Source organism: Pseudorca crassidens, chromosome 17, assembly GCF_039906515.1.
Source record: "Pseudorca crassidens isolate mPseCra1 chromosome 17, mPseCra1.hap1, whole genome shotgun sequence".
Classification (NCBI taxonomy): domain Eukaryota; kingdom Metazoa; phylum Chordata; class Mammalia; order Artiodactyla; family Delphinidae; genus Pseudorca; species Pseudorca crassidens.
The window spans coordinates 57,578,463-57,590,751 of NC_090312.1; the positions used below are offsets into that span (position 1 = coordinate 57,578,463).

The window sequence follows — 12,289 nt, forward strand, 5'->3', positions numbered from 1 at the left end:
GGTATCACTGTGAAGAGTTTAGACCAGTGAGTAGAAAGTAATGCATAGTATTTATTAATATCAAGTACAGATTTACAATATTTTATTTATTTTTGCTGATGCAACTATATTCATTCATTCAACAAATATTAAGTATCTGCTATACACTAGGCACCTATGAATTTATCTTCCTGGCAATGACTTTTTGTTTTTTTATTTATTTGTTTGTTTATTTTATTGATATATAATTGACATACATTATATTAGTTTCTTGTTTACAACATTATAATAATTTTTACACATGGAAGTAGGCAGTAATTAAGTGACTAAGGCATATTATGCCTTTTAAACTTTGTGTTTGTGTGTGTGTGTGTATGTGTGTGTGTGCACGCATTTAAAATTTTTGACCAAGAAGAAAGTGGTGAGAAACATGTTGGGCACTATGGAACTAAGGCTTCAGTCACCAGGAGAATAATTTGAATTGTAAAGAGCTTGAATATGTAGCTAGGGGGGTGGATTTGATATGTGTAGCTGGAGGTTGGGCAGGAAGTAGAGGCTTTGTGTTTGTGTGTATATATTTTAAAGCAAAGGTTACCTTTAAGAATGTATTCATTCATTAAACATTTTACATTTTCTTATTTACAAAGATTTCTTTAAGGTCATTTTTTCCTGTTGAAGTACCTTCATCATGGTCTTCAGGTGGTGAAACATTAAACAGTAATTGTAAATAACAAGTAATTTTGACAAAACAGACAGAATGTTGATTAAGGTGAACATGAATCCAGTAACACAGGAGTCCACTGAACATAAAGATAAGCCCATAGACATGCTCTATTTTAGGAGCCTGAATCAATGGCGTCAAAATCAGAAACAAAGATATAGCTATGCATCCAAATATAAATGGCAAAGGCACCTGAAAGTAAAAAAAAGATTAAGATTAGTGATGACGTTGTCCTCAGGTTTCTATAAACAACATAAGAACATTCTCTTTCTTATGGAACAGATGTTTCCAAACTATTACATTACAGAAAGTAAATCAATGGCAGACTGAATGATTGTAAAAAAGTGGAACTGTATTTTATTCATTCTATAGTTTTCATGAATGCCTACTCAATTCATCAGATATTGTCATTTATTTACTAAAATTAGTGCTTCATTTTCAGGCATAGAAAAAATACATTTAAACATCATCAAAAATTAACTATGTCATTCTAGTATTAATCATTGAAGCATTCTTAGTTTTGGGAATTTGAAAATCCAGTAACATCATAACTGAAATATTTGTTTATAATGCTTCTTTAAGGGAGCATGTGCCAGTCTTTCTTAGGGCAGCACCATCAAGTAATAGAAACAACAGAAATACTGGAATCAGCAAAGTCTGGTTAGAAATGCAATCTCTGTTATTTTAATTGCTCATTCTTTCAAGAAATATTCACTGAATTGCTTAGTGGCATGTGCTATGCTAAGGATACAGAGGTATTTAGGACAGATAAAGAAGGTTCTTCTCCAGGGAGCTTGTGACACTGACTAGCAGTATAACTTTGGTCTACCTAATTAATCTGATCTTCAGACCTATTTGCAGAGAACAACCAGAAGGTGGTTCCCCAAGTGCCTGTTCCACAGGGACCCCAAACACGGCTCAGTGAGACACTCAGGGCCCCGCACCCCTACCACAACTGAAGGAAGGACACGGTGGGTCGGCGGGTAATAATGGATAATTATGTTCAGAGGTTTTTAATCAAATATTCCTGAAATATGTGTGTGTTGTGTGTTATTACAGTTTAAATATAAAGTCTGAGTGTTGAAAAAAAGGGTCCTCTTAGACTCATTTGCAAAATGAGTTTTTTATCTAATGCTTGTCTCCTAAAATCTTTGTCAGAATTGCATACAGTGTACTTCAGTAAAATGTGCTCAACAAATGGCATTTCTTAATTAACTTTATAACAGTGATTTGTATACATTTCTTACTCTTCTATGAGGCTAAGAAGATTCTTGATGGAAAGATTCATCTTTATTTCTCTGAACTGCCTAGCAGAGTGCCTGAAACATAGCAGATAGTCACTGCACATTTGTTGAATAAATGGATGACTGAAATTCAAGATATTATTGTTTTCTTTTTTCAACTTGGGACATGGCCAAGAGGGATCCATATTTTGGGGGTGGAAGAAAGTCAAAACTGTCTAAGCTAGTGTTTCTTAAAATATGGTCAATTGACCTCTCTGCATAAGAATCCCCAAGATAATTGATAAATATACCGATTCCTAAGACCCATCTAAGACCTACTAAATTAGAACCTCCAGGGGTGAGACTGGGAATTCAGATTTTTAACAAGCACACTCAAGTGGTTTTATGGTTGCTGGCATGAAATATGGGACTATCATTTTATTTTCCATACAATCTCTACAACCAGGAAGTATCTTAATTATATGGGCCACCGGATTATATTTATAACATGATTAAAGAATAAAACAAAGACTGTTTGGAAACTTTTAGGATTTACATTATAGCAAGGTATGGCTTATTTTATACCAAGACAAAATAAATGAAAATTAAAAAAAGAAATGAGGGAAATAAAGAAACATGGATAAACAATAAATTTGGCTCACAAAATGCATGCCACAAAGCCCCACATAGATTCTGAAAGCAGGCCACCAAAAGGCATAAGCAAATCAGTTGTTTAGAAGAGGCCCAGGTATTCCTGATGCTAAGATCAGAGAAAATTTCCTCAGTGGATCCTTTATAGAATAAAAAATTCATCACTATCTTTCCAGTAAATATAACAAAAATTTGGTCTCTGAAATCAGAATGTGTGGTTTAAATCCCAGCCCTGATCCTTTTATCTAGGGTAATTTACTTAATCTCTGAGATCTAGGATTCTCCTGAGTTAAAAGGGGGTAAAGCTAAGAAAATCTATACCAGCTGTTTGACCTGAAACTGCTCACCCCTCCTTCTAATTCACTTTCTACACTATTGTCAGAATGGTCTTTTCAAATGAGAGTCTGATTTTATTTCTTTTGCATATGGTTGCTTAGGCAGTTCACACTCATACAAGCATACCCATCTGAGGGGGCAAAAGGGGGCTGATATCTAGCTCACCAGGCTCTGTGCCTGGGCACAGGGCTGGGGCTGCCTAGAGGGAGGGGTGCTTTATTATATTTTGCACAAAGACACTCTAGGAACCTACAGTAGCCCTGCTGACATTACCTAGAGGATAGTGATTCTATCTTGCTAGTTAAGTTCAGGTTCAAAATTTTTGTCATCACCTAAACTGAGGCTTAGATTAACATCTTATTGTATAAAATAAAGACCCTATCAAGGCCATACACAAGAAGAGTATGCCACATCACCCTCATTTGTTCATGGACTGAGGAGATGCTTTTGAGCTGGGCAAAAAGCCCTCCCCTCAGAAGTGTTATTACCTAGCTCCTGAAAGATGACAAAAAGGATAACATCTGTCTTCCTTGAGGAGAATCAGTTTTGACATTTTACTCTAGAAAAATCAGACCAAAAGCAGCCCATACAGTCAATTACACATCAGTAAGCTGGGAAATGGAGGTCTGGTTCAGATGTTTCATAAATTTGACTCATGACTGGTTAGAAGCATCCCATATAGAATAAGAAATTATATTCCTAGACAGAGAATAGAAATTTAATATTAACATTTTAATTTTGATTTACCTTGTAAGGTCTAGGTAGATTGGGTTCCTGGTACCTTAGTTTAAGTAAACCTATCATATGTAACCCTCTTAAAAACCATATTGCTAATCCTGAATATTTTATTAAATTGATCAAATCTGAGGTTATAATAACAACTGAAGTTAAGATGATTATCTGGCTGACAGCCATGGTTGGACACGAGTGGTTATTGAGCATCGAGAAGATCAAAGGCAGTTGTCCTTCTTGGCTTGCTGTGTAGATCATCCTTGATGCCGAAAGCACTGTACAACACATGCTGCTAAATATTGAAGTTGAAATTCCCAAAGAAATGACCCATTGCATGGAAGGGATTATTTTGTCCGTCCAGGTGACAGCAACAGCATCTATGAAAATTTTAGAAAAATTTCAAAAAAGTCAGTCCCTTTGCTTGATTGAAACTATGCCAATAATTCTTCACTTTCTCTGCAACCATACCCTTTGTAATATGATTTTGCAGCTCCTTCCAAGAAAGGAAGTCTCTTTACTTATTCTTGAATACGGTCTGGCCTTGTGGTCTGTGTTGGTCAGTAGAATGCATTGGAAGGGGTGATTTGCCACTACATTTCAAACTTTCTAAGACTAGCTTGTGCATGGGATTTAGGAGGCACTTTTCAGGACTCAAAGTGTATTAAACTTAGAATAAATCTTATAAGTGGGACATTAAGCATGAGAAAGGCATCTAAATCAGGCGGGGGCTGGTGAGATGGCATTGCGAGGGAGGCAGAGAGATAGTATTTATTCTGGAAACACAGTAAATTGTTTAGAAAGTCTGACGTGTGGTGAGGGTGTGTGTGTGTGCAAGGGAAGGCAGGAGATGAGGATAGAAAGTTAGGCTTGAGTCAGATCTTGGAGAACCTGCCATGGTCAGGTTAGGAGCTGATAGTTGGTCTGAAGGAATGTGATGATGGAGTGATGGTGTGGTGGTTGCAGCAGCTGTGAGAGTGAGACTGGGAGGAGATGCAAGAAAACAAGATGGTGGAATATTTAAGCAGGGAGATGACAGGATTAGATTTGTGTTTTATAGAGTGATCTCTAGAGACTGAGTGGAGGCTGGATTGGAAGGAGGAAGTTAGAGGTGAGCGTATACATTAGGAGGTTATTGCTGTACATGAAGTAAGAAAAATAAGGGCCTGGGCACTGAGTAGGGGAAAGTAGAGGAGGGAACACCCAAAGAGAGATGTTAGTGACGTGGGTCTTTACAGAACTTGCTGCCTGGTTTGGATGTAGAGTGAAAGGCAAATTATAGTTCTCCCCCTCATTTTCATAGTTAAAAAAATCTCCTTTAGTGTGTTACTGTATTCCTGTGAGACCAAACTGTGGGAAGCAATGTGTTTCTTTTTACTTTTAGAAATTTATATTCCTCTTTTTCTTTTAGAATCAACATAACATTTTTATACTAGTCTCAGAGAAGATGCATAAATGCACCTTTTGACTTTTGGGACCATGTAAAATATCGTTTTTTTAAAAACTGCACTTCAAAGCTTCTTAGTTTTGTAAAGGCTTTGAATGCAGATGATAGAGCAGAACTCCAGTTCAGTGGTGTGGCTCACTAGACTGATCCTCTTTGTGACCTCAGTCCTTGAAAACACATCCATTACAGGGGAATTCTAGTTACTGGAGTGACACAGTCAGCCCCTCCAAAACCACGCACCCTATACGTGTTCATAGACCCCTGTGCCTATTTGTATATACAATAGTTTTGGAGTCTATGTTTCTGTTGATGTATTATTTGACCTCTATCCAGAATATTTGAAGAGCTAGTTGTTCTCAATAAATGAATTTTCTAGATAACCAAACTTCTCTTCTTTCAGGAGTAATTATTTTTTAAAAATTAAATTTTGTAGAATTTTTCTAATATATTTCAAATTCTACTCTGCCTTTTTAAAGTAAAGTGAACATAATTTAACATTTTTTAAAAAAGACCCAGTGGTGTCATAAAAATTCATTACTTGATTCTGTGGAAATATAATTATTTGGCATTAAAATTTTTTTTTCTGATCGTAAGTACAACATGCTAATTGTGGAAAATATGAACGGTATAAAAAAGGAAATAAAAGATATCTTGCAATATTATCATTCAGATGGTGCCATTTACTATTAATTTTTTGTTGTATCTCCATTTAGTCATGTATATGTTATATGATTATATGTATTAATAAAATTCATCTAATATATATTAATAAATATTCATACTATTGCTTGCTTTGCTAATAGGCCCTATTAGTGGTGGTTATGCTTTGATTTGGTTTGCTTGTGTTGAGGCATTTTAGTATGGTGGTTGAGAACACAGGTCTTGGAGTCAAACAAACTGGATTTGAGTCTGTCTTTTTCAATTACTAGCTGTGTAACTTTGAGCACCGTGCTTGATGGAATTGAGAAGAATATATTTTTGAAGGTCAGATCTCGCAAACTGATGTCCACATTTACAATCCATTACTAGCAATAACCTGAACAAGAAGTAATCTTTTATCATTAGAAGAGCATGACTGAGACCTATTTTTGAATCTTATCAATGCTGTTCATTATTTAACTTTCCTCGCTACAGTTTCCTCATCTGAAAAATGAAGATAATGAAGGTGGTACTGCTTGTTCCAAACAACTATTTTGAGGGCAGGTACCTGGGTGCACCTTAAAGGGTGGAACATCTTCTAACAAAGTGTTTCTTCTTTGCCTTCTTGCCTTGCTTGCTCCTGTTTCTCCTCTTCTCTTTCCTCTTTCTCCTCCATGTCTCTCTTCCTCCTCTTCTTCCTCTTCCTCATTCTCTTTTCAGTTCTTGCTTCTTCACATTCTTCTACCCTTCGACCTTAGTCTTTAGCATGTGCTCATTTTTTTAATAGATTGTTTAGATGATTATTTTTCCTGTCTTGTGAAAAACCAAAGCAGGACCACATCACATTTACACTCTTATGGGTGTATCGAAAAAGCAGTATATAGGAGTCCCTGTTTATTCAGAGGAGGTAGTAGTGACTATTTCCTCTTTGTCTAGACACATTCATACCTGCAGAGATGATTTCCCTGGGAGTCAAAACTGCCAGGTAGGATACATTAGCCAGTAAGTAAATCACAGCCACCATGGGAAGGACAGTAATCAGAGATTTGGGAATATTTTCACCAGGATTTTTTATCTCTCCTAAAAAACACAAATAAACTCATCAGAAAAAGTCATATTATTATGAGACTTTTGAAGACTTCTTTGTAATGAAAAGGATGAGAAAGTATTCATGTGCTTGACTGATTCATCTGCTTGACTGATTCTCATCTGCTTGACTGATTCTACTCCTTTGCAAGTTTTGCCTGAAAGCTTGGATTTCTCACCATCTTATACTAAAAATCCAATTTTTCCAACTATTTCATGATTATGGATTTACAGTGATGGAAAAGACTATTTAATACAAGCTACTATGTATAAAATGATAAGCTACAAGAATATATTGTACAGTGCATAGTATATAGCCAATATTTTATGATAACTATAAATAGACTATAACCTTTAAAACCTGTGAATCACTATGTTGTACACATGAAACCTATATAAGGTTGTAAATCAACTATACCTCAATAAAAAAAGAGAAAGAAATGAAACAGGGATGAGAGCAGAGTGGGGGGCGGGAGGAAATTTGCATTAAATAAGTTAGCCGAGAAATGACATTTGAGGGAAGACCTAAAGGAAGTGAGGGAGGGAACTATGTGAAGAACTCAGTGGGCAGTCTTCTATGCAAAGGAATCAGTTGGTGCAAAAAGAAAACAGATGCACCCCTCCCCCATGCCATGGCAGCCTTTTGTGAGCACATCTATGTCTTGCTTTGTCACAGAGGCTTCCAAAGTGTAGTATTGAATACCCATGATAGCATCAAGGACATACTGTGCTTTGTCTACATTTCAAATACAGAGGAAACTGCAGGGACTCAGAGAGGTTAAGAGACTTGCCCAAGGTCACACAGCAAATACGTGGTGAGGGCAGGATTTTAACCAAGTTTGGTCTGACACCAGACAGTAACCACTGCACCCTCCAGCCTTCATGTAGCTAGATCTCTTGGACCTTGAGGTGATGGATTTCTTGGACAGAAGGTGCAGAGTTCTTTTTGACACTTACTCCCACCCTCTTGGATAGACGTCCTCAGTTGGGAAAATCTTTGAGCTCCAATACATAATAAAGTTTTTAAACCAAAAGCAGGGATGAGCTCAAGGCACTTAACAATGTTTGGGTCAGTTTCTGTCAATTGTAAGGACCTTACCTCAGGGGAGGAGACACTGCATCAACAGTGGATTCCTAAAATTGACATATTATCTCAAAATTCCTAAACATCATACTGTTTTTCTTAAAAATGAAGTTCAGGGGAGTGGTTAAGAGCATAGGCCTGGACCTAAATGGTCTGGAGTTCTAACCTGGCTGTGACCCTTAATGGACTTTGGGAAACAGGTTTTGCAGTTAGCAACAAAGATTGCCAGCCCACAGATTTGTACAAATAAAAAATGTACAGTTGTTTAAAAAAAAGACTGTTTGGTATGTAGCATGTCTCTTCATCCCATCTGAGATATGTAATTTCTTCCTTTTTTTCAGAAGTAACGGTTCTCTCATCTCTTTCCCTCAAGCAAATTGACCTCTGAGGAAGTACCTTTCTCATCCTTACTCTCCCAAGCAAACTTTTCCTACCTAGGCAAATTTACTGTATTAAAATGACTACTGGGTCATCATAAGTAAGAAAGGTGTGAATAGAATTCAGGGTCTTATGGGTTATGAATAAAATAATAAGAGGAAAACAATTTAGAGTCCATCAGGCAGTCAAGAGATTGTTTGAATCTACTCAAGCAGTGAAGGAAATTTGTCGTAAGCCATGTAGAAGCGAGACAGTCTGTCCATCCAAATTCCGATTGGAAAGAAATCAGGTGATATTGATATAAAATCAATGTCAGCTGAATTGTGAGGTCTTGGGGTCCGCTATTACTATAGCAATGGTGTGACAGAACCAGCCTGTGCATATGTGACTTGAAGCATCAAGTGCTCAGATCACATGTCTTATCTTGAATCTGGGAAGTGTAAGTAACTGTGTAAGCTGGGATGGTCCACCCAACAGCTTCAATCACCTGAGATAGTGACCCTGATCCCCTGTGTGGGTAAATGACTTTACAACTTGACCGGCAGGTTCTCCTCTCCTCCAGCTTCTGTGAATAATGGCTGCTAGTTCCCCATAGCTGAACTCTTCTCCTGAGAATTGCCCTTAGTCCTTGGGTGATTTGGCAGGGAGGGGAGGAAGCTGCCTTGCTTAGAAAAATCTAGAAGTTTACATTCTCCCCTCAGAAGCAGCCCACAGTCATTTATGAACTGATAAAAGGTACAAAAGCCTAATGACTCTAGTTGGGAACATTTCGTATTTTTCCTATTCTAGCAGTACTGTCTAATAAAAATATACTGTGAGCCATTTATGTAATTTTAAATTTTCTAGTAGCTACATAAAAGAAAAACCAATGAAATGGAATTATTAATATATATATTTATCCCCAGATATCCAAAATGTTATCATTGCAGTATGTAACATTGATAAAAAAGTATTAATGAGCTATTGGACATTGTTTTGCTCATTCAAGATTTTGATTTCTGGTGTGTATTTTACACCTATGGAGCACCTCACTTTGACTAACTACATTTTAGATGCTCACTAGCCACATGTGGCTGGTGGTAAGAATCTAGACACAAGCTATCTATTCTGTTTACAATTAGTTAGGAATATGACAGCTCAGGAACTCGGAGAACCAAACTTGAGGGAGAGAGTTCTTTCTAGTGAGGATCACCCATTTTGAGATGGAAGAAGCCAGATCTCTAAATTTGGTAAGTTAATGAAGTGCTGGTTCTGATAGCCAGCCCCATTCAATTAGCCACAAGTTCTGGCCGTGTTACTGTACTCATCGCATTCGACCTTCTGCTCTAATAGTCTGCAGATCCAGAAAATTTCACTAGACATTTCAAACACAACCATATTGATCTGAAGTTACACTTCTCTGTCAGTTCCCGTTATGGGTTTCTTGTCCTTAATTCAAGGTTTAACTTGTTTGATAACAAATCAAACCAAGGAGTAGGGGGAGAATGAGATGAGTGCTTCAGACAGAATTGGGTCTAAAGCTGCACTGCGCTGTGTCTTTAGGTAATCGTCACTATCAAGAACACCTGGGCTTGCTCTAGTGCGATGCTTTACTTTAGCCAAGGGGTGCACCAACATCTGGGTATTTATTTTTGCAGAACCCACCACTGCCCACTGACTAGGTGACCCTTGGAGGATGCAGTTCCAAAAGCAGTGACCTGTGAAACCCTGCCTCCATATATATCCAATATTTTCACTTATGACTCATGTGCCTTTTAATGGCCAAACTAGCAGCAAGGTGACTGTTGGCATAATTAATTTGTGCTAGGTAAATTAAAGTCTTATTTGAAAAGGCTTGATATTTAAAAATTTGTTAATTTTATTGCAAGAAATTTCAATGTTACATTTGTCAATTAAAAAAGGAAAATGCTAAAGTACTTAAAAATCATATCAACTTAAATTTTTAGTAATCTACATGAGTGAGCAAAGTGTCTCATTGACTGGGGAACATAAAAAAAAATTCAATAATTCAAGAATTTAGAATTTGAAGAAATCATCACTAAAAGTTTTGATAAAGTATTAAGGACATTTCAAACATAAAATCTATAGCAACATTATATTTAGAGGAACAAACTCCAGTTTCTTATTAAAATTTTTGCAAAAATTTTGTTTGGAAGTTTTATATAACTTCAATATTTAATATATTCCTTAAATTTTAATATTCCTATAAGTTTAAAATGTAAAAGAAATATAGTGAATTGTTTTCTATTTATTTCTTTTGTTTACTGTAGAGAGCTATACAACTATTACCAAATTCGTTTGGTACCATGACATCAGAGGGGGCAGCATTGCCCTGCAGAAACAACAGTGTATATAAGCAGGGAAGCATGGATATTACACCAGTCCTTGAAATTGTAAAAAATGGGAAACATTTTAAATACCTCTAATGTGAAAGTGCGGTAAAGCCATTCTAAGGAATATTATGCAGCAGTTAAAAGAATGTGTTAGATGACTAAGAACTAATATGGAAATTTCTCTAAGACATATTGTGGAATCAAAATTAGGATGTGAAATTTTACCAATGTGGTAGGGGATATATAAAATCTGTGATAGTTTTAATTTTTTACAAATGGATTATGTTAATATATTTCTTATATAATTGATATTTAACTCAAAATGTCTTGAAAAATTGTTAGAATAAAGTACGGTAAAATCTGAGAGTGGTCTTAATTTTCTCTTGAAAACTTTATAAAATTCCCAAGTGTGTGATAGGGGAGTGACCTGAAAAACACTAAATTCTGTGTATATTATATAGATAAGTGTCTACCAAGTCTTAATGATGATTAAACTACATACATGTAGAGCATGCAGAACAGATTTAATTCAATTCCTCACAAATAAACAAATCAGATATACCTTTCTCCACAGACTTGTAGACAAAACTTTATGCCTGCGACAAAACTATTTCAGAAAAAGATTTACCTGCTATGCTGTTCAGGATTGACGTGCCAGAATATGCAAACAATCCTTGTAGGAAGGCTTCTGCAATCTGTGAGACGTTAGGAAGTTCAGCGTCGAAAGCGTTCTCAAACCTGGCCACGTTCTCTTTTTTCCCAATCCCTAACAGCACAATCCCAGTGATGGAAATGAAGCAGAGGACAGTCATCTTTGTCACAGTACTGATAGTTTGAAACAAAGCCACTCTTTGCACCCCTCGAGTATTTAGAAGTCCCAAAGACCACAGAATAGCCAAAGCTAGACACTTCTTTGGTAGCTCTGGAGCTGGGCACCCAGCATAGAAAGGCTGAATTGTATAGGTAGATAGTAACAAGGTTTCAGTAGCTAGTCTTAAGGGATGAGTAAAAAGTTTGATCCAAAGACTGAGGAAAGCAACAGAGGATCCAAGAGATCTTTTGAGGAAATAATACTGTGCTCCACTTCTAGGGAATGTTGTCCCCAGCTCTGCGTGACTGAGAGCGGAGATCAAAGTCAGCACAGCACAAGCAGCCCAAATACTCAGGGAGACAGCTACATTCAGTGAGGAATATTTTAATACCCCTTTAGGAGACACAAAGATTCCTGCCCCTATTGTGGCACTAAATATTAAAATGTTTCCACGGAAGAATCCTATTGCCCTCAGGAGTTGCATGCTTTTGCCTTTTTCCTGTTTTTTTTTTTAAATCCTGAAAAATAATTTTAAAATTTCATGTGGATTGCTAACTCTTATACATTCACCCCATGATTCTTCTGCAAAGTTCTTTCTTGATTTAACCATTGTCCTTACATAAGCATTTTATTACTGCCGTTAACTTGATTTTGAAAATGATTAACTTGTAAATTGTTCTAAGATTTTGTGAACTCTTTTAAGGCCAGAGTTAAAATGTTTTTCATGTTAATTATTTAAAAATTCAAATATGCCCGGTGATGACTGCACAACATTGTGAATATGACTAATGCCACTGAATTGTATGCTTAAAAATGGTCAAAGTGACAAATTTAGTGTTATATGTATTTTGCCACAAGTCTTAAAAAGTTAT

General features: G+C 36.5%; 1 protein-coding gene across 1 annotated transcript; it reads right to left on the minus strand.

Annotated features, from left to right (window-relative positions):
• Positions 1 to 604: 604 nt before the first annotated feature.
• LOC137210089 (solute carrier family 7 member 12-like) lies at positions 605 to 11,901 on the minus strand. The gene is made up of 4 exons (XM_067711702.1): positions 11,235 to 11,901; positions 6,674 to 6,805; positions 3,658 to 4,019; positions 605 to 892 (listed from the first exon to the last, which is right to left on the minus strand). Exons 1-4 carry the CDS (start codon positions 11,899 to 11,901, stop codon positions 605 to 607), a joined length of 1,449 nt encoding a protein of 482 aa, XP_067567803.1.
• Between the last annotated feature and the right edge of the window lie 388 nt (positions 11,902 to 12,289).

What these genes read in the sequence shown, in the direction of transcription:
- LOC137210089 (XM_067711702.1), bottom strand. Translation starts at nt 11,901, where the DNA reads ATGCAACTCCTGAGGGCAATAGGATTCTTCCGTGGAAACATTTTAATA. An exon ending in AATCCTGAACAGCATAGCAG is followed by an intron (nt 6,806 to 11,234) that starts GTAAATCTTTTT and finishes TGTGTTTTTTAG; the next exon opens with GAGAGATAAAAAATCCTGGT. An exon ending in ATCTACCTAGACCTTACAAG is followed by an intron (nt 893 to 3,657) that starts GTAAATCAAAAT and finishes TTTTACTTTCAG; the next exon opens with GTGCCTTTGCCATTTATATT.